Source organism: Centruroides sculpturatus, unplaced genomic scaffold (genome assembly GCF_000671375.1).
Source record: "Centruroides sculpturatus isolate CEXI.00-Female unplaced genomic scaffold, Cexi_2.0 scaffold585, whole genome shotgun sequence".
NCBI classification, from domain to species: Eukaryota; Metazoa; Arthropoda; class Arachnida; order Scorpiones; family Buthidae; genus Centruroides; species Centruroides sculpturatus.
The window spans coordinates 383,476-407,330 of NW_019384762.1; the positions used below are offsets into that span (position 1 = coordinate 383,476).

The 23,855-nt window shown below is 30.1% G+C and overlaps 2 protein-coding genes across 4 annotated transcripts in view; one reads left to right on the plus strand and one right to left on the minus strand.

Annotated features, from left to right (window-relative positions):
- The window catches only part of LOC111628827 (fasciclin-1-like), a 64,486-nt gene that overhangs the window by 29,168 nt on the left and 11,463 nt on the right, over positions 1 to 23,855 (minus strand). Inside the window, exon 2 of one of the 3 annotated variants that reach the window (XM_023372671.1) lies at positions 3,848 to 3,894. Coding sequence is in view for 1 of the 3 variants with exons in the window: in XM_023372669.1 (XP_023228437.1) it covers positions 2,503 to 2,595 (93 nt within the window). In the remaining 2 variants the exon portion in view is untranslated. Of the gene's footprint in view, positions 1 to 2,502; positions 3,142 to 3,847; positions 3,923 to 23,855 lie in introns of those variants that run through there. The other 2 variants (XM_023372670.1, XM_023372669.1) reach the window with 2 other exon arrangements.
- Positions 4,157 to 6,206, plus strand: LOC111628830. The gene is made up of 2 exons (XM_023372676.1): positions 4,157 to 4,419; positions 5,543 to 6,206. The coding sequence occupies exons 1-2, from the start codon at positions 4,399 to 4,401 to the stop codon at positions 6,107 to 6,109; spliced, it is 588 nt and encodes a 195-aa protein (XP_023228444.1). The 5' UTR covers positions 4,157 to 4,398; the 3' UTR covers positions 6,110 to 6,206.

The following is a 23,855-nucleotide window of genomic DNA, read 5'->3' on the forward strand; positions in this document are numbered from 1 at the left end:
TTTTTTAATGGTTTAAATTCGATTTTCCTCCCCCCTCTTTCTCTCTAATTCCAACTTGATGTACTGGTTAGGGGGAATCAGCGATAATCGAGAGAAGTCGTAAAGCTATGACGTGGTCGAGAGAGTCGTAAATATCTGGAGTGAAGTACGACACCCCTCCGAAATCGATAAGAGTTGGGCTTCCTTACAAAGCACCGTTCGTTCGTTGTTTGGAGGCCCTCCCATTGCTCTATGTTTTAACTATATTCATTGTTGATTCCCTCCGTCTTGTAGGATGCCCTCGGGGTCAGAATTGTTTTCGTTCATTACGACTTCCGGCCCCTCTGGCTACCTACAGCATTGATCTTCGATTGGCTGTTCGTGATGAAGCTAAGAATAAGAAGAGGCTCAAACTGGGTGGGGTTGCGGTCCAGAATGTGGTGACGTCTCCCACCTGTTCCGATTCTAATCGGGAGAATTTGATGGGGGGGGTTCACTCCAACCGGAGAACCGAAAATTCTATGAAATCCTACTCGATTACACTACCAGCTAATATATTGCAAACCCTTCTGACCTACATCGAACAATACTAATTATCTAAACAGAGCTAACGCATAACAGGACTTCATTACGCACCAAATATAAACAGATAATCATCAACGCCCATATATAAACGTAACGTAACGCATCATAACAATAATTAACCCACTTAAAAACGCAGGAAAGCAATTTCTGCGGCATTAATCATCTGCCGTATTTCGCACGAAGTTCAAATTTCGACAATTTCTCATTAAGGGGAGACGTCAATAAACGAGTTCGCAGAGCAGCGAGCTGCGAACTGAAAGAAAACTTTTTTCAGTTTAATCTAAAACGGAGGAAATTCGGGCGAAGAGGGGAGGGAGAAATTCGGACGAAAAGAGGGGAAAATTAACTAATTTCAAACACAAAAAGAAGAAGAGTAAGAAGATTCTTAAAGATCATCTACATATTTAAAGCACGATGCATTTAATAATGACAGAACTGGATAACGAAGAGAGAGAGAATACAACAATAGGAGGGCACACGGTTTAATCCCAATTAAATATAACTAGACATAAATTAATTCCCCTTCTGTTAGGGGCTACTGGGTGAAACAATTCTTTTTTTTTTCTTTCTTTCTTTTAAACTCTATTATGGAGTTTTGCCAGATGATGAGTGAATCATCTAGTAGAACTCCAATAAAAGCATTGTTGTTCTTTCATTGTTAGCAATGAGACTTCTGGGAAAATAATTTATTATTTTCTTTGACACCGTACATGATGAAAGTACCCAATTCTTCTTGTTTCTTTCTCTATTGATAACGTTGTAAACGAAAAAATACGCACTACACTGGTGCTACTACTATTATATATTACTGTACATGCAGTGTAATACTATATTAAACCTATTAAAATTATATTTTTATATAACCAGGTGGAAAATACTACGTAATATTCACGTGTCGAGGTACAGTTTAGGGCCTCGCGATTATAAATTCGTTATTGTTTAATACAGAGGAAACTTCGGGGCCTTAACTCTAACGTTTACAGGTAATTGAATAATGTTTATCTTTAGTAAGTATAAACAAAATCTCTTAAGAGAAAATAAATAAATCTTACATTGAATCTTTTTTTAGAAAGTTTAAAGATTATGTCTTTAAAATAAAATAAAAGATTATTCTAAAAATAAAAATAAAAATGGAGAAAAATCTATTGTTTACGTTGTAAAAATGGAGAATTCTATGTACATTTACTCATATATATAAATTAAAGTAATTAGAATTAAAAAAAATTAGATTTATTGCCATGGTGACAATTCGAAAAAGACCCTTATTTAGTAATTAAATAACATTTTATTGTCAACGACAGGCAAATCATGTTGGTTACTCTATATCGATTTTCGGGAGGTCTTTCTCCGAACACACAAGAATATAGTTTTTATTATTATTTCAATTTAATTACGAGACAAATGGTTATATTCATGGTTAAAAAAAAGAGAGAACTGCAACTAACTTTAATTCGATAGAAAATAAGACAAGAGATAAACTAGAGCAGCACGAGTTGCTTCGATAGAAAGAAGACAGTTAAAAGGTGCATAAAGGAAAAGCTATCCTCTAGTATTGACTGTATAGGAGTGTGTTGTACAGGATACGTTTAGGAGAGTGACATTATATAGAATCGATTCTATGTAGGGGCTGAGTCATTCAAAGGCGCTACACTGTCTACACGGTTTAACAATATGGTAACTACACAGCCCTTAAGGTAGTATTTAACACTAGGGAAAAAACCAGCTAAAGAATTTGGGGGGAAGAATTTTTTTTTAATTTTTTAAAGGAAAAAAAAGTCGCCCGTTTCGCGTTAAATACGAAACAATCAATGTTATCCCGACTTCAAAAAATTAACCTTCTTCGGATCGATAAGGTTTTTCTTTGTTACGGGATTTACACCTCGTAACGACGAAGGAAAAAAAATCTACATATACATATATATATATGAAAGAACTTACTTTCGATAGATTTGGATTTTTACTTATGGCATCTAAAATATTCTCACACCGGATGACTACACAAAGACAAAATAACACCAAGATGCACTTCATGGCTGCCGAGTTGGGCACAGTTGCACCCTCTCCACTTCTCCCTTTTTTTCCTGTTTTCCTTTCAATCACTCCGTTATGGACAGATTAGGTAAATCAAAATAAGGGATATAATCCTTTATTTCCTAAAGTCAGGTGGTTATCACACAATCCTAAGAGGGCTTCTGTCAGATGCACACATACACACACACTAGCTCTCGCTCTCTCTCTCTCTCTCGCTCCTCGGTAGATGATCCTTCCCAACTAACCGCTTTTGTGGTAACTTTTACCATCACTAGATGGCATTAGCTAGCTATACCCCATGCCACGCCTACCCACGGTTTGATTTAACTATTAAGAATTTACAAATGTACACTTCGGATGCGAATCGGGCCAACCGGTCGGATATCGTCACCCCCCACGTGACAACCAAGGGTGGATGTTCAAACACCATCCTTAAGGGATGTTGTTACACCTGTCGATGCGTCACGTATTTTCAGGTTAATGTTTTCGACTTAAACAGGAAATAATATCTCCTATATATGTGGTCTACCAATTATGTTAATTGGTAGGTTGGTTGTTAATAAACCCACTTGGAATTTATATATTGTTAAGGTCAAGTTTTGCTTATCGTTTGTTGCTTACGTAAGAGAGAAAAAAAAACTTTACGTAATTTATTTATTATTATTATTAATTTTTTAATGATTAACACGCATTTACATCCGTTAAATAATAAATAGAATATAAGAAAAATGGTCCATAAAAGGCTTTTTTTTTTTTTTCCTTCACACCTCACCCTTCCATCCCTCTCCATAGAACTTAGTAAAATGTAAGCTATAAAAAATGTATAAAACATTTCACTTTTTTTCCTTTTTTTTTTTATTGTTTAATTTTTCTTTTAAATTTATTTACTAAACTAGAAAAATCTCACGTAAAAACTCAATTTACATTAGCCTTTGGTTTGTTTATTTATTTTGTTTCTCAATTATACAAAATGCTATTTAAATATAAGATTAATCTTTAAAAGGATTTTTTAAAGAAAAGGATAAAAAGAAAAAAAACGTGTTAAAAATTTACACTTTCGTCTCCGTAAACACCGCCGTTGTTTAATTACAATTAAATATGCAACAGATATAAATTAGAAATTGATTTAAATTTTTTTTTAAACGCGTTTAAACGTAATCGACACATTTCTTAACCGCGATTAACCTATTAAATGAAATTTAAAGTATGAAATGGAACTCAATTAAAGTTAATTTTAATCTATTTCACTTACTCGGTCTCGCTTAATTTGTATATTTCATTCAGCTGCTGCAGCGCCATCTAGCGTGAAAAATACGACACTTGTTAACTGCAAACACATAAACAAAGGAAAAAAATAATGTATATTGTATATATATATTTTCTAAAACACAATAAACGTCTCGGTTTTAATGATGTTTAAAACTCTCGATTAGTAATAATAAGACTTAATTAAATATCCACTTTTGAAGGTATAAGACATTTAATTTATTTTTATGAATTTACATAAGATTTACTTTAATTAATTAATTTAATTTAAATTAAATTTTTCTTTCTTTCTTTCATTTTTACTGCTAAATTCGAAAGATTTATTGAAAATTTTCTTCATTAACACTGTTTAAATTCGCTTAAATATATACTTATTACAGGTTTTACGTTCATTGAAGGCGGTGTATGATCGACCCTAATCTGCAAGAGGCTTCTTATTGGTACAGATCTCCCAGTTATTGACCTAGAAGATGTCAAGCTATATAAGGCAAGTTCAACGCGGAACTGGAAAGACATTAGCTTCATCCTTTCTGTAAAATGAAGAACAGCTGGTTACAGGTAAGGCATTTTTATTTTATTTTTTTCTTATTGAATCTGATGGAGACGAGCTTCTTATTAATTTTATATTTAATTTTTTAATGTCTCGCACTGGCTAATCACTAAATACCCATTTTTCTGTTAGTTTCAACAGATGTAAAGGGTTTAATTGTGTTTAAATTTTAATTTTTAGGTTGAAATATATTTTTTTAAATTGTTAATTTTTTAAATTTTATATTATGTATCTATAAAAAATCATAAATGTTATATTAAAGAATGTATCTCTATATATATATATATATATTAAGTGACGTGGGTGGACATTTTTACCCTTATTTTTTCCCACTTAAAGTATGATTCTTATTGTAAATGTGTGTTAACTATAGACTATAGAGCGTAAAAATTTTCCTTGTAGACTGTGTAATTTCAGGGAGGAGGAATCGAAGGGGGAGATATAGGTCACTGCTAGCTCCGGGTGTTAAAGATGTGACCTCGTATCGAATGCAGAGAAGGTCACGGCTTTGGGTAGGATCAGGAAGTGGGCCTCGTGTTTGACTGATATACGTGCAAACACGACGCATTTGTATTGTAGGATTTTCAGATTTTAATACGATTCTACGCACTATATTTAGTGTTATCGGGGGTGGGAACTGGGTTAAATTCCCTTGCAATCTTTGTTTTAACGGATGATAAACTGTACCCGTTACCCGAGTGTCATCTATTTTTACGAGACATCAGCGAGACGATCCTTTTGCTTAACAGCTTTCGTGTAGAAGATAGATTAGACGTCATCCTTCAAAAATATTTCAAAAAATCGATAAAATTTAATGTTTACGCAGTTGTGATTTTAACAAGTGTCAAGTTCATTAGGTGAGTTTAAACACGGAAGTAAAGTAAACTGGTTTAACTCTTATGCCAATAGGAAGATTTTTCGGATATTTCTAGTGACACGGGAGGTGAAAAATTATGTAAGATAGGAAAGCAAGCTGCGAGGTCATCGCCACCTAATATGGGCATTAAAACTGACACGTTACACACTAAAAAAATTTATCTTCCACTGTATTTATATATTGCTTTCGTGGACACTTTTTAAATGAGTTGTTTATGAAGTTTATTTTAAGTAATTCTATTTTTTCTCCTCTAGATATTAGCCATTGTAATTCTGGCATGTAATACATGTCGAAGCAGCACATCGGCACAACAGTCGACGTTAGACAACTATCAGCAATTCCTAAATGGATATCAGAATCTATACGGGAACAACTTCCACGTTCTATCACCTTACCGATACCAAACAAGTCCAGCCTACCGACCGGGGATAACCACCAGGATTAGGAACCTGATGAATGCCCTTTTCTTCCGAAGGGATAAGAAGAAATTCTATCCGAACCACTACCTTTTTAACGGATTCAAAATGGAAAATATAGCAAATTCCAAGCCCTTATTTATGTCGGAAAGCAGTTATAAACCTCAGGTCATACCCTATAGACAACTACAGAAATATTTCAAACCGTATCAGGGTGGTAACACACGATACGTTCTGCCTCAGTCAGTATATGGCGCTCCCAGTTACTCGGCCGTTAAGGGTCAACCTATCAGAACGAGTTACAAGGTGTCCAGTTATCAAAAAACACCACAAAAACAAAATTATTCAAAGACCGGATTCAGGCCCGTTTCTACTAACTATAAGACCACAATATCATCCAGTTAGGTGGTGTGACGAATAATCAGATAAATCCGAGTAACTAAGTTACCAACCCACTTCAGTCGAATTTTTACCGGTTATTTTCTTTAATTATTTATTTATAAACTCGAATTTCGTATACAAACTAACATTATTTGTTATTTATATATATATATATATATTTACATGTATNCACCTAAATATAAATTAAAACCTTCGAATCTCTGTCACGAATATAATTGATGTACTGTACGTCCGTGAATAAAATACTGTATTTCAGAATTTTATGTTTAGTAAGATTAACAGCCGATAGATGACGGTATAGGCAATTATTTAATTTATATACTATATACAAATATATAAATACAAAAAAAAATTTATATATAATATAACGTGTATATAAAAAAATATGAAAGAATTGTAAAATAATAATTTTGTATTTTTTTATTTTAAAAAAATTAATAAAAAAATGATAATTTTTCACGTAAAAGCTGGCTTTTTCTGTTAACGAAAATGCAGTTAAACGATCGAACGTAGATGGCGCTGCGCGCCGATCAATCAGCTGATCGAAAAAGAAAAGAAATAAAAAAAGATCAGTTTCGTCACCTGATCGACTTCATTGTTGAAATCGATATAAACAGCTGATTACAAAATACATCAATATTATATATTGTTGTTGTCAATTTCTCTTGTTATAACAGAATATAGACGTTAGGTTATTTAAAGCTAAACGATCGATATTATAGATCAGCAGATCGAGTAACTAAACTAGTTACCGTCAATACTGAAACAGTAAACATTTGATACTGATTGTTATTGTAGACGTATCGATGTCAGATTTATTCAATATTATTAATTCGATCAAATAATTCCGTTTAGATTAAATGGGATCTAACATTAACCAAATGAAATGACAAGAATGCAATCATTTTTCGCGTGATCGAATCTGTTATATTAAACTCTTGTCATCTCTCCTTACATATTAATCGTTACGAAAAGTTTGTTAACCCCTCCCGATCACGTGCTCTCTTACGTCGGAAGATAATTCTCTTCAAGGTTAATCTCTTCCAACAGTTTGAAGGAGGAGGAGGAGAAAAATTGATACATTACAAAACTGAGTCGAATAATCTTACTTTTAGCACAACTAAGAGCTTGTCGGTTTGAAATATAGAGGATTTACAACAGCTTAAAGATCTTTTGATATCGATTTTGTACATTAGTCTTTCGTTTAGGGTGACTCCCCCCTCTGTATCTCTCTCTCTCTTTCTCTCTCTGTGTGTGTCTTACCTGTTTAATAATCGAATAGATTTTTTAGTTAAGGGCGATTTTCCCTATCTCTGTCTTAACTGTTTAATAATCGAATAGATTTTTTAGTTAAGGGCGATTTTCCCTATCTCTGTCTTAACTGTTCAATAATTGAATAGTTTTTTCGTTTAGGGCAATTCCTCCTCTTTCTCTGTCTTACGTGTTTAATAATCGAATAGTTTGTTCGTGTATTCTTTCCATTTCGTAAAAAAATGATGCAAAAATTTAGAAAAGAGTAATGAATTTCACGTAAAAAGCAGTAAAATAAAATGGCACGAGTTTAATATATTATATATCATAAAAGTATTGGGAGGGGCATTTAGAACGAGTACTCTATCCGGTTGCACCTGGTGTGTAGGCAATCAATACAAGTGGTTGTACCTATTATTAGTTGGCGCACTCTACGTCTTTACGATAGCATGTCAAGGAAGCATCATAAAAATTTCGGGAAAGAATTTGCATATTTATATACCGGAATAAGTACGTAAAGCAGCTGACGTGTCTTAAACATATTCACAAATGTTCTTTTTATCTAAATATGAATACTTTTAAGTAACTTCGTACTAAAGAAAAATTGCCGTGTAGTGGGCTGTGAACCATTCCTATCATTAACAGAGCTGTGATAAATATCCGCCCTCGTTTTCTTGAATCATTTTTATGAAAAATATATGCATAAATTAAACATGTCTCCCAACTGACCCCAATGTCTGGAATTCTTTTTTTTCTTTCTTTTGAAAGAGACGATAGAGCACTTAGTGATGTATGGAAGGGGGTATCTTCACCGTTATCAATCACAAAGCGGATCAAAGAGGAGAACACACTATAGTGAGGTTAATAATGGGTATAGTGGGATCATTGCTTCTATGAGATATCCAAGACTTAATGCAGCAAGTAAAAAAATGAGACAAACAACTAGAAAGGTTATTCCTCCTAACTAATATAAATTCCACAGATAAATGCATAAGTCTTTATGATATATTGTCTTTATAGACACTCTGGACTCTGAAATTTTCATAAGAAATTCCAACAACTCTCTGCTAAGAGTGGGTTTGCTGTTTGTTGAAAATTGCTATAAGCTTAAAAAAAACAAAATACATTCTTACATCTATTCTATCCTAATAAGTTACACTGTCTATTTATTAATTCAGCTTACTTTTTATATTTTCCTAATTTTCTATAAAGCAATTGAGTAATACAAACAAACTACACATTTGAAAAACTGTCTCTGAATAATTTTGTTATTTCTAAATATTTGTCAAACAAATTTACATAGTTTAAACAAATGTAAATAGTCTTTATTTATTAGTAAATAAAATTTTATATTAAAGATATTGATGTTGTTGGGTGAATGCTGATATAAAGAAAGATGGAAACTTACCTTGAATTATACTAACATTTGAAGCGGACTGTAATTCAAATATTCATTGAATTTTATATATTGGTAAGATGAATGAGCATCTTTTATGATTCTGAGGCTATTTGTCTATGGAAATGAATCGAACTGATAAGAAGTTTTGTGAACTTCCAATAAAACTATGGCTAGAAAGAATAAATGGGCATCTCTTTTTATGGTTCTATGCTCATATGCTTAGGGAAATGGGTCGTACGAACAGAAATGTCTATGAGTTTTGAATAGAAATGTGGTTTTACTTACTTGTTTTAGTAGAAATTCATTGAATTACATGTATTAATAAGATGAAGGAGCATCTCTTAAGCTTTTCTAGTCAATTATAAATATTCTTAACCTACCTATGACTATTAAAAACCCACGTAGAAGTATCATTAGCATGTTCAATAATTATTTCATAATTTTCAGATTATATAAACACATTTTCCTATAGAAAACTTTTGTGAACTTTAAACAGAACTACACATTTTTACTTAGCAGAAAATGTCTAAAAATACTCCATATAACAAGAAAATTCATTATATGCTAAAGTAAACAATAAATGAATATAATAGCCTTTAAATATCAAGCAAAAGAAACAAAATTGATTTTTAAAAATTAAATATATAATGGTCTTCTGTGATAAACATAAAAAATTCACCATAAATAATTACATAAAGGCATCTAAGATTACCTTGGAAGAAATAACAATCATTGTTCCCACACTCTCTTTTATTTTATTATTTACTTTTTATGTTCTACATTATTTTATTTAAAAAAGAATACGAAAGATATCACATTGCATTGAATTAAAACAATACTTATAAACATGACAACAATATCTTTGTCGGATCAATAGAAGAGAATTAAACAAAAGATTTAAAATGCAAATTCTGAATAAAATGAAATTTAATAACTCCATAAAGATACCTTCCCTACTTAAAATAACTTCAAAGTATGCATTCAAATGGTTTAAATTAAATTAGGAAACATGTCAAGAAGAATTTCTTTCCATTTATCATTTAATGCTCTGTTTAAGTTCTACGCCAAGGCACTGCTCCGCTGAACAAACAATTTTAGTTTCTCTAAAAAATTACTCCAATACATAATTTATTGTGTAAATTTATAAAAAAAAACAAAGACAATAAAGTAACAATTTCTTGCGATATTTTTTGTTACATTAAATAAATATCTAGCTTATTAATAATTATTTACCTTCATTATCTCTTTAATAAATAAATTTTTTATATTTTTTTTTCACCTTTCCTAAATTATTTTCGAGTTTTCCTCTTAACTAAGACTTAATAAAATATATTTCCTTCTTTACAGATTGCTCTAATATTGATTACATCCGTCAGATCCATCAAAATTAAACTTTTTTTTTCTCCCCGTTGGCGTGGAGAAATTCTCTTCCACCTGCCAACTGAAATCACTGCAAGTGATATCTTATAAAGTGTGATTTTTGGAGTCATTTGTAATGATCTCGGTCAATACAGAATTTGGAGTTGATATGTGGAACAATTAGTAATTATAAAAAGGGATTTTTGCGGTTCCTTTTTTTTATAATTGTTAATTGTCCTGAAATGTTAGCTGAATCTCATAAATCACTCTTCGTGAAGTATTTTTAGGGTTCTCTTTTTGTAATTGGGTTGTTAATTTGTCTTGAAATATTATCAGAATCCCAAAATCTCACTTTTTGAAAGATGTGCTGAACCCTAAAAATCTCTCTTTGCAAGAGACTTTTAGGGTTCCTTTTAATCACAATTAATTATCTCTAATTAGATTAAGCCAGAGTTTTTAACCTTTTTCTAATAGTAGCATCTCCAAATTAGTAATTTTTTTTCTTGCAGCATCCTTACTTCTTTAACAATGTAGAGTAATTGATATCCGATAGTATTAGTGTTATTGTGTTGCTCAACACTATATTTTGTGGCACCTTTGAAGTGTCATTGTACTAGCACATAGAAGCCTAGTGTGCACGACACCACTTTTGAAAACCTCTGGATTAAATCCTAAAAATCTCTCGTAAATCTCTCCCCATTTATAATATCCCCAGATATTAATTGAACCCAAAAATATATTTTTGTGAGAAATTTTTAAAGTTCCTTTCTGTAATATTCCCAATTAGGAATTTTTACAGTTCCATTTTGAAATTGTTAATTCTGAGACAATTTTAAGAGATTAATTTGTAAATATTTTCATTCAGTAAACTTACTTCTTAATAACTCACACCATACACTGCTCGATGTGAATGATAAATCGCAATTCACATTAATTTATCCGCTATATATTTATAGAACAAGTAATTTTGTTCATATCTTGACTAATATCTTGTAAATTATATTCCTTCGAGTACCAAATGCTTAACATATAATATTAAATTTAATCAGACTATCCAATAAAGACGTCGCAGTTAATTGCAGTTATGACTTTAATTAGTTCTCCACGTTAAACATTTTAGAAAATTTGAATAAATTGTAGATATGTAACTAAAGTTCAATTAATTAATTTAGCATTAATAATTTAATATTACTTTTTTGAAATAATTAAATTTCCATAAAATTATACTTTAGGTATTGTACCTTTGTTCAAATCTAAACCATTCTTCAGTGGTTTAAAACATTAGAAAGGGGGTAAAAATTGAAGTGTTTCTGTTAATTATAATTAAGAACACTGTTTATTATTAAATTATTACTAGTTTAAAGATGTTTTATAATTTAATTTTACTTTAATCTAACATTTAATCTATAATTTTGCCATGTAACTTAGTTCTTTAGAGCAGTAATTCTAAACTTTTCTCCATCCCATCCTTTAAATTTTGGAAATATGCTCTTGCGCCTCATGAAAGCTTTTTGTATTTTTCATTTTCATTTATTCGTTTATTTTGGGTCTTCCCATTTTCTTGCGCGCACTTTGACTTAAGTGATTAAAAAAGACCATTCAAAAAACTCCTGAACATTGTATTGATGTAACACTCAGATAAAAAATTAATAATGGAATTTATAAATATATATATATGTATATATTTATTTTTAAACATCTGTAATTTAAGTATTGCATCTCTCAAATAAAATCTCTCACTCATCTACAGATGTCTCATATATTAGGAAAAAGTGTCTCTACCCAGAACAGATGCTTCATACACTCCCAGAATGATGTCTCACATCTTAAGAAAAGGTAACTTACACCTCAAAAGACTCTCTCTCAATCCCATAAAAGGTGTTTCACACCTTAAGGAAAGGTAAAAGGTACCTAACACCCCAAAAAACTCACTCTCAATCCCAGAACAAGTGTTTCACACCTTAAGGAAAGATGCCTGGCACCACCCAGAAGGCATACCTGGAGTGGATGCACTCTCCAGTTTAAGTAAGAACCACAGAAAAGTCAATATAATTTATTAAAAAAAGAATTGAAAATTTAAGAAAGCAGACATTAAATTTCCCGATTTTTTCAAAAATTTTTATTCAGCAGGAGGAAAAGAAAATCTTATTCATTGTTTTTTTTTCTCTGGTCATAAATATTTAAATTAAAAGCGTAACACGTAAAACAATACACCCTAAAGCTAACACCGCGCGTAATTTCTAAAGAATATGTTCCTTCTAACGAACTAACCAAAATAATTGTTTTATAGAGTAATAAAAATAAACACTTTTATATACCTTTTATATGTGATACATTATATTTATGCGCGGAGTTCGGCAGCACGTGGGAATACAAAAATCGATTTAGAAGTCGTAATCTTATTGGTCGCGTCCTAGCAACCGGTGTTTGAAGACAGGTCGACCATCCTTTCTACCTCACACTATGTTGTACACGCTTATTATATAAAGACTACTGCATACTTCCATACAAACCACTTCCAGATACAAAGGGGTAAGCTACCTTTAACAATCTTTACGTTGTCACTGTTTTATATAGGCCTATTAAATTACCAAATCTTATTAACTTCGTAAGGGTTAAAAATAACTTAATCTTAAATTAAACTTAATAAATAAACTTAAGTTCGTTTAGGATGTAACTAACGAGCGTAATTCAAATTAATTCTGATGAAGTCACACACACAGCAATCGACCACGCTCGCGCTCTTCCGCGCGGTTTTCCTGTGTAAAACGATTGTTTCTTAATAACTTTACTGGGTCTATATTATTTATTTATACGATATAAAAGTATTTTTATATATATAAAATTTAAGAAATGTGCTATATAATTACTTTATATGCGTACAGTTTGAGTATTAGAAAGTTTTTCCGGGTATCCCGAAAATACGGGAATGAGTTGCAAATCACGTGAAATTGTGCGGTCACGCGAGCTGGTCATACGTATAAAGGATGTAGTACCCGAGTATAACACGCAGCCACTACAAAAGTTCAAACGTAGTGATTTATGTGTAGCTTTAACTAAATTATCCTAAGGAATTTATAGTCTTATCAGGAAAAAGAGGATATAAAAATGTATTGTTTTTTCTATTTTCTAGAACAAAAATTCGGCTATAATAATCAGAAATAATTTTATCGTCTTGTTCTATTTACAGTAAAAAAAATGAAAATATTTATTTTAATTTATTATCATTTTTTTTATTTATTTTATTAGAAAAATAAAAAGAGATGCTGCATTTAAGATGCCTGATCGTTCTTATTTTATTCGCAAGTTTCTACAGGTAAATACGAATTTTTCCTTAATTATCTCTCGTATTTTTCTTTCTAACTAATTATTATCTAATTATCGTCGTAGATTTAAATTCTTATATTAATTAAAAGGAAATTTAATAAAATTAAAAGTAATTTCTTTTTATTTTTAAAATCCGAGATGTAAAATTATACGAAATTTCTTCTTCTTTTTTATTTTTATTTAAACATTTACATTAAGAATATAATTGAATATTACTGTACATCTACAGTACTTTTACATTTTTCTATTTAAAAATCTTTTTTTAGTAATTCGTATACGAAATAAACCTTTTATTTTTATTTTTTCTCCTCCTTACACCCTCCTACATCCTTCTATAATCTTTTGTACATCAAAGAACACAAGATTGACTTATTTATCTTATTCTTTGCGCTGTAATCTATATACATGAGTTATGTGTAATGTACAGTATATTGTACAAGATAAGCTAAATTTTCTTGAAATTCTAATGATACGTTTTCAAGAATTGGAGCATTGTAACATACATATCTACGATATTCTATTATGAAGTATATACCTATTCGATTCTGTACATTGTAACCACGGCTGTGTACAGAAATCATAGGCCGTGCGATTAGGTCCTTCCTAAATCTATATACAAGGATCTTTCTGCTTATATATACCTATGTGGTTCTGTATATTATAAATAGGATTGTGTACAGAAATTACTGGCATGGGTCTAGGACCTTGATGATTCTGCAGTTTATATAGAGAGGTCTTTCTGCTAATGTGACGCCCTCAGCTTATCACATTTCCTACCCTCCCCTTACGTACTTCAAATTACATAAATTTACTTTCTGCACTACATAATTAAAATGGCCCACAAATGGCCGAATGGATAAAACTTCTAAACACTAGTAATTAGTCGTGGGTTTGGGCTTAGCCAACAGGCTGGCCACATACTATAGAGTTTTCAGGGTTTTCTTCGTGCACTTAGAGTTTTTCATAGAAAGTCATACCGGGAGGCCTCACCCCTTGGTAAATCGCTTACGTATAGTGTTGTTGTCGTATACAAAGAAACGAAACCAGAATTTCGGACCCGTGCTCAGAAATACAGTCCCAACTTCCTCCCCTCTCGATGGCCCTATGTGATGCACCTACGTCTATTCTATTCTAATCTTGTCTATTCTATACTTGCTTATCACAGGACACGATAGGTTGCAGTGTATAGAATATACACAGGCGTGTGCGGATTATACAGAATAACCTAATATCCAAACTTTCTTCAAACTGTAATCATATATTAAAAATGTACACTAAACTTTCATTGAATGGCATCAATACTACTTCTAAGGATCTCAAATTTACATAAAAACATCAATTGCTTTCGACCCGACGTCCTACACTCTTGTGACACGTTTCCATTTTTTCATCCATCATGTTTAAAACAGAACCTCTAAAAACTTTGTCTTATTAATCAATAATATCAATAATTCTGTCTGCTTAACTAAACTCTCTTTGATTTATTTAAATTCACTTATAAATCTATTCATCACTTTTTGCATTTTAACTCAGAAACGTAGACTTTTTGTAATGTATAAATGAATATAAATGATTTTTCTGGAAAAGTCTACTTAAATGCCTTCTGAAATTTCACTTAATTTGCTCATTTTAATGCCATTCCTTATTATAAAATTTATTTAATGTCATTTCATTATAATTCTGTAAAAAAAAGAAAAAGTGACGGTTTTTTCATTTTTCAAATTTAAAAAAAAACGACCGTTAATTTCTGTATGTTACGTAAGAGAAATAGAAATATATTTTTTTCCTGTTAATCAAAAATTTTAAAAAATCGTTTTCATTTTCGTCCTTTACAGAGCCGAACCTCCAATAACGACCACCTCTAAACGGCGGCCATTTTCTCAAGAACACTTCTGTTTAATTAAATATATACAAAATAACCTCCAAACAACGGCCTATTTTTTTATGTTTTTCCGTTAGTGACCGCCGTTCAGAGGTTTGACTCTATATAACTTAATTTAATAATAATACACAGATTTCAGCTTCACAGTAGGGTCTCACGGATTTCAGGAGAGGTCAAGACACTTATCTTTTTCGAGGACCTGGTTTATTAAAAATAACAAAACAGAGCGAATACCTGTATTAATACATTAAATTTATTTTTTAATAATAAATAATTTGTAACCAATATGTTTAAGGCCTGAGCTAAACGGTCTTGCTTGTTTTTTCTATAATTAGGTATCTGTACAAACCGATTGTATACTACAACGCGACAAATGGGGGGAACGTTTCTACGGGAATCTGGCTCCTATTTAGGTGTTACAACGTGAAGAAAACACAGAAAACACGTTAGAGAAGCGCGAACCCACGACTTCAATGGTTTTATCAATTCGGCCACTAGTGGGTCCTATACAACCTGAAAATTTCGATCTCTTTACGAAAGTTTATACAAACTTCTTACTCCAGTATATTTTTATTATTTTTTCACTTTTAATTTTTATACTATTTCCATTATAAAAATACAAAACTTTCTTATTGATTTTAAAGAAACAATGCATTACAAAGGGGTTGCTGCCATTTACAAAATCACATAATCTTCCTTCTCTTAAGTGCTTTTATATAACTATATCGAGTGCTTCTCTTATTGTCAACTTTGAACTTTAACGATATTTAATTCATTCGATTCTATTGACAATTAAAAATTAATTATTATAAAATGACAAAAAAAACTTAATTTTGAGCGTAGAGACGTGGTTATGAAAAATTGTAAACACTAATGACGAGTAAAACCTTAACAAATCCAACAACGAGTTGCGTAACTTTCCCGGCCAAACTTTTAAATTATGTATGGAGTCACCTGTTTTTATTATTAATTATTATAAAATAAAGTCAACACGCTTAATTTTGAGGATAACGAGTAAAATCTTCATTAACTCCGAGATAGGACAAGTGACCCCTTCGACTTTTAACCAACAAAATTTAACAGCATCAATCTCCCTAATACACAAACCTCCCTACAAAATTTCAATAGTTTTGCAGTTGTTAAGCTTCAAAATAAGTGAAAAAAATCGTGTCACACATGTTAGTGTGTGTGTACATACAGAATACATCCATACATACAGAACAAACCCTCAAAATGTTTGCATTTTTTGACTAATAGCCATACTTTCCATCTGATATAACAGCAGTGAAAGTAAAAACGAATAAAACAAAGACTAGAATATTGTAGAATTATAGAAAAATATGTTCTAGAAGGATCTGACTTTTGCTCATCTCTTAAAAAACCATTAGATTTTTATTCCCTTGTATTATTTAAAGAGACAAATGCAACTACAACTAATAAAACCACGCTGTAAAATGAGCAGTAAACAATTTTATTCTCTTTCAAAGAATAGTATAACGATTTTTGGAATAAAATCAAATANATATAATTTTAAACTAATGTTTATGCTCCAAGTAACAATTATCAACGGTTTCGTGAAATTAGAGAAAATTAAGTAATGGAAATATTGATGTGTTAGCGCGTTTTAAAGGCATGTTTAGCTGCTCCGGGACATTAAAAGCCAAAATCTGTTCAGATTAAATGACATATTCCATGTCTTAATACCTTGTATCACTCATTATCTAATGCCATTAACCTCGGGTGCAATACTTTGTATTACAGATGAAACATTTCTTCAAAAATCTATCGTTATTTATCTTACTACATCCTTAATTTTAAGCCCTAATTTCATTTATATCCATTCGAATTTTGCGCTGGTTCTTCTTTAATTAAGCTTAGCATAAAATACATGTGAGAAAATGGGATTTAATATACCTTAAACAATTTTTCATGTGGGTGCAAGAGCTCATTTTAAAAATTTAAAGCGTATAGGCAGCAGAAATAAGTCGAGAATCCCTCATGCAATGGATAATAAGAAAGTTTTGAATCCTTTCAACGTCTTTTTCCATCCTTAAGAATAAAAATAGAAAGTAATTTGATATTTTTCTCACAAAAATAATTTACTTATTCAACATTACTTCATATTGTTTTTAGATTTAAAACAGCTCTACTTGTCTCTTAAATTCGAAACTTCAAACAGTGAAAGAGTAGAAAAAAAATATTTGTTTTCCTCTTCTAACCTTTTGTTATTTTATAGTAAACAATGTTTTAAGTATATAAATTCCTCATATAACATTTAACTACTGATTAAATATTTACTTAAATTCTCTTTAAAAGTAGGACTTTAGATATACACGTTACATTTCTAATTCATACGTTATCGATTAATTAGGAATATCCTAAATAACCGCAGCATCTCATGCGCCATTTATAGCTGTAATCAGTGATATTAATAGAATTATATTTGGTATCACTTTATCCTGTTTACTATCCGTGAATGTAGCAATATCCTAGTCGATTATCATACCTTGTCTAAAACGGGATTGATAATCTGAAGATTGAATAGAATTTAATTTTGATCCATTCCAATGGATTGACATTCTTTAATTTATTCAAAAATTCAATTTAAAATTTACATGCAAATTACGTTTAAGGAAGGTTAAAGGAGCGATTATTCTTCTCTTTACTGTTCTGATTCTTCATGTTAATGTACTGTATACCTACAGTAGCCTACATATACATGCTTGTACAGTAGCCTACCTAAAGGACCTCAATTTAAGCAAAGAATTTTAATTGTTAATTAATTTTAATTTTACATTAATGACCAGAACTAAGCAAGGAAAGTCTGCTTTTACTGAGCATTTGGCCAGGGGATCTTCAGGCCAATTAATGAAGACACTGATAGAGGGAATGGTAGGGAGAAAAGAGCTAAGAGGAAAGCCCAAAGGATAGCACCAAGAATTAGATGTGAAGCGATCTGAGGAACTCTCAAAGATGGAGAGAAATGATTCATCAGTTGCACCCATCTGGGAAGAACAAGAATAATAATTAATTGAAAGAAGATATTGAAGAATTTTAAGTAAAACTTTTGAACTATCTCTTTCAATTAAAAATATATTTCATAAACTTGATAATCTTTCTTATATTAAAGTTAATTTATAAACCTACAGAGAAAATATACGAGGAGTATTATTAAATATCTTCAAGGAAATAAAATTCGAAGAATATTTTATTGAAGAGCCTCGCTAAATTAACGTTGTCTTTGCATTAAAAACAATATGACGGCGTAAATTTCGTGGAAAAGTAACGTTAAAAAAAATCTCTATTTTAGTTTCTCTCTCCGAGAAGTTTCACGTTACAGGAAATGGAATTCACCTTTTACGAAATGGAAATTTTATTCTGTCGTGATGTAACGGAGACTATTTACAAAAGAATCTAACTTAGACATGGCACAATGCACAAAGGACTAATAATACAGTATAAGCTGATTAGACTTCTGAAGAATTACAAAACAATTTAGTAAACGAAAAGAATGATGAGCAATTAAATCCTTCAGAAGTGAAATCTCCATCAAAAACAGCATAATTAATTACCGAAAGATTAAGTTGGACAAGAGTATCATCAGCAGAGTATACAACGAAAATAGATGAGGGATGGAGTTATTTATGATGCAAAATTTACTGATTGTTAGATGCATCTTCTTACTCCTTTACATGGAAAATCGGTTGGAGTGACGTGGAGAATAAAATAAGTTTCTACTCCCAAAAAAAAAGCAATTTTGAGTGATTTTCTATGTTCTTTTGATACTAAAATATATAAAATACAATGATACATTGAAGTCAAGCAAAAGTTCCGTAAATACTAATAATACTTGATGGATTTGAATTTCACTTGATGATGATAATGTACCAGAGGAAAGATGGATAAAAAATGCCTCGAATTTAAAATTATCCTGACTAAAAAAGCATATTTTTCTCGGAGGAGAAGAGTACAGTTGGAAAAATCTGCAATTTAAATTAAAACGATAAGATTATATCGTCATCGAACCGTACGAGATGACAGCTTGACAAAATATACATTAATGAATTTTATTTTAATTAAGCTGGTTTCTTAGATATGGATTTAATTTAAGTTTTAACCAATTCGTTCGAATCGATATTATCAGTTACGTTCTAAATTTGAATTGACCAATCGCATTTCTTTACGCTATTAAACCAATCAAATCTCCACGAAAGTAAATTGGATTTAATGCGTGATTGGATTAAACAAATACTTTTAAAATACAAAATAATTTAAATTTAAACTGACAAATTACATTATTTTAAATTTTTAAATGAAAAAATTTTAAATTCAAACAGGCCAATGTTTGCCTCCGTTTTTACAGCGTCATTTTATTCGAACCAATAATCTCGCGAATACGAACATTTTAAATTTAAATACACCAATAATGTTTATTCCACACTCGTACGGTTATTTTATTCCAACCAATCATCTTTAAATCTTAAATTTTAAATTTAAATAAGCCAATATATTTTCGTTCTTACTTTTTAACTGCAAAATGTGTATTCGACGTCGTATTATTTTCCGAATTAGCGATCAAATTTAATTATTTTTTTTTCGATATTTTCAACAATTTTAAAGTCTTTACGATTTGTTGACGTTGCTGAGTTTCAAATTGAAAACAGAGAAAAATAAGTGATAAGATGCTTGTCAAGATAACATCAGAACTTGACACATAGTGGAAGAGGATGCAGAAACATTCACTGCTACGTTTCTCTTTTTCGTGTTTAATATAAGCTAAATCCGACAGGCGGTAAATCTACCATATAAAAAAAAATCTATAGGCTATAACAAAGCGATCATTTATACTGTAGACATGTTTACTTAATCAATTTTAATACTTTAAAAGTTAAAAGAATGAAAAAAGAAATACACGAAGAATTTTTACACCTTTATATGTATATACATTTCTATAAAAATAATAAAAGAAATATAAAAATTCCTCGAGAAAAGTTATTTTCGAATCCTTTTATGATAGAAATCAAATCTATTTTATCAAAAATAAATGTATTTTCACATTCTTTTGATGCGAAAAGACATTCTTCGAAGACCCATGCACATATATAGGTTATTTGACCATTTTGAATAAGAGAATTTATGTTTCGAATTACTTAAGATTTGAGAAAAAATAAAAAAAAAAGTACGATAAAGCCTTGAAAATTCTATTAGTTTCTCAAGATTTATTTGTTTTACATCCGCATATACAAAAAGAAATTCAATATCGAATAGTAAAATATGAAGTTTCGTTAATTTAAAACAAACGTAAACTATTATTTCGTACTAAGTAAGTTATTGATCTGCAATATCAGGAGCTGAAAATGATAGAAATTTAATTGAAAATCTTTAAAAATATTTTGATAAATGCAATGTTTACGTTTTAAATTGTTATTTATTTATTTATTTATTTTCTTTTTTAATGTTTACGAAGCAGCAGAAAAACAATACTTTCAAATACGAAACGAAATAAATATCGTCGATTTTAATTTACATCACGTGGAATCAAAAAATAAAAAAAATAAAAAATTGTCAATTTCAATTTGTAGCCACGTGGAATAAAAAAAAAGTCATCGATTTCAGTTTGTAGCACGTGGTTGAAAAAAAGTCATCGATTTCAATTTGTAACACAACGTGAAATAAATATTTTCGTCGTTTTCATTCCGCAAACACGTGGAATAAATTCGTCAGTTTCATTGTAACGATTGATCAATTTCAATTTAAAATTTAAAAAAAAAAACAACAAAAGAAATATATTTGTTCTGTTTGAAATTTAAATATAAAACGTCAATTTCGTTTGCATTCAAGACGTAAAATAAATGTGTGTATTTCAGTATACAAAAACAAATATACACAGTTGAGAGTAGAACCTCCGATAAAGGCCACCTCTAAACGACGGCCATTATTTTTTTTTCAGCTACGTTGCATGCAAAAAATAACTTTCAAACAGCGGCCATTTTTTATCTTCGCTTCAATGGAGGTTTGACTGAATTTATACACACATTTTTTAAATCAAATTTATACTTTAAAACTTTATTTCGAGTGTTTTATCAATGGTTAAAAATTAATTCTTTTTTTTTACCTCGTCATGAACACGTGGAATGTATTCATCAATTTCACTAACAGGTAATACGAACAATCGATCATTTTCATAAACTGTAATTGAGCAATTGTTTATTGTTTATTTTTGAAATTTTAATAATATAAAAATTATTTGAAATGTAAGTAAAATATCGATTTCATTTGTTTGTTTCATAAGCTGAAAAAATTTTTTCCATTTTTTTAAATTTATATAAGGTGGACCAAAATTAAGTTAACCGCCTTTCGTTTTATTTGTGAATGTAAGTTGAGAAGAACGTACAGTACAAAATTGGTGGAAATACTCCTTTAAAAGAAAAATACTTTTCACGTTTCAGTTAATTCAATTAACTACAAACCAGTCTTTATATCGATTAACTGACTTTCGGGCCACGTGTATTTCACTCGAAAATTCATCACTTTTATCTTCCCAACCACGTGGAATAAATTTATCAATTTAATTAAAGGAGAGCGTAAATAATTGATCAATTTCGCTTTAAAAATTAAAAAAAAAAAAATACTTTCCAATTGAAATTTAAATAAAATATCAATTTCGCTTATACCTAAAGCACGAAATGTGCATTTTTAAGATAAAAACCCACATAAATTACATACTTAACAATAAAGTAGGAGTGATATTAAAAAATAATTTTAAAATTATTAATAAACACGTGTAGTAGAAAATTTTAAACAAATTAAAACATTTTATAGGGAAGAAAAGGGGGAGGAAAAAAAAGTAAATTAGCTGTAGAAAACTTTTGTAATTTTCGTGCACGTTTCTTAATTCATTTTTTAAAAAGAACACAAAGGAGAAAAAGAATCGATATCGAATATTATGAAGATGAATAATTAAAATATAATAATTACAGAAACACCGTGGGTTGAATATCAATGCCAACATTCTATAGAAGCAAACTGATATTGTTATAAGTTTAAATGTATAAAAGAAATATACAGTTAGTTTAACTCTATAATCCTTTATATGTCAGGTATAGTATTTCCTAAAGCAAACAAATAGCTAATGGTTTAACAATGAACAATTTATTATTCAATTTTCTATTCTACATTGAATAATAAATTGTGCGTAGTTAAACCATTGGATATATATATATATATTTTTTCTTTTGCTGTAGGAAATACTATACCTGGCATAAAAGATTATACAGTTAAACCAATAGCACTATTTAAAGACATAAAAGGGTATATAAAAATCAAAATATGAGAGTTTTTTTCTACACGTATCCTCACCAAACTTGGCATGAAAACTCTTCTATATTTTTATTTCACGTGTTATTTCTTGTGTTTTAATCGTGATTAATGAAGTCGAATGTAGTCCAAAAATCAATTAACATAGTAAAGAATAAAACTGCAATTACAGTAGGCTCTTGTTTTAAATGGGGTTGATGTACGCGTATGACGAATGATTTGGTTAACCCTTGTCTGCACAGGGGTAATTCTGGATTCACGAGATATTATTATTATTATATTCAGTATATATAACGCTTTTCTGTTAATGGTAAGGTTCTAAATAATCTTCTAAACTTATCTATTGACACGCAACTCCGTAACCTCACTGTAATTAACTAAATTAATTTAACTGTGTTTTTATCACGTTTCCTTCCTCTTTTGTCTCATCTGTGTTTACGATTCATATACACAAGTACATCTGGAGCACACAAAACATGATTAACCGACTTTTGGATCCCTCTGTGTATAACCTATATGATTATTTTTTAACTTGTGTTTAAGGAAAAAACGTATATTTTATATTTTATTTAAAATTCAACTTTTAAATCTTTTTATTTGTTTTAATTATAATTTAAAACAAATGTTCGATTACACTTTATGAAACTGATTCATTGTTTATATCATCTGTTAATGAAACTGATGAATGTATTTATTCCACGTGTTTGTGAGGCAAAAACGATGAATTTTTTAAACGTTTATTTCAATTTTATTTTAATCGTAATAAATTTTCAACTGAAATATACGATTTTTTTCTCACTTTAATATGTTGATTTCTTTGTGTTAAATGCAAACGAAATTGATGTTTTTATTTAAATTTCAATCGAAAAATACGTCTATTTCAATTATTAAATTGAAATTGATCAATTATTTGCATTGTTAATGAAACTGAACACCGTTTATTTCACGTAAACGATTCTTAACATGAAAACGATGAATTTTCACGTGTTACACATTGAAATTGATCAATTATTTTTAACATGAAAACGATGAATTTTCACGTGTTACACATTGAAATTGATCAATTATTTTTAACATGAAAACGATGAATTTTCACGTGTTACACATTGAAATTGATCAATTATTTTTAACATGAAAACGATGAATTTTCACGTGTTACACATTGAAATTGATCAATTATTTTTAACATGAAAACGATGAATTTTCACGTGTTA

Bases quoted from the DNA above. Each gene is read 5' to 3' on its own strand.
- LOC111628830 (XM_023372676.1), top strand. From the start codon at position 4,399: ATGAAGAACAGCTGGTTACAG. The intron at 4,420-5,542 runs GTAAGGCATTTT...TTTCTCCTCTAG, and splicing joins TGAAGAACAGCTGGTTACAG to ATATTAGCCATTGTAATTCT.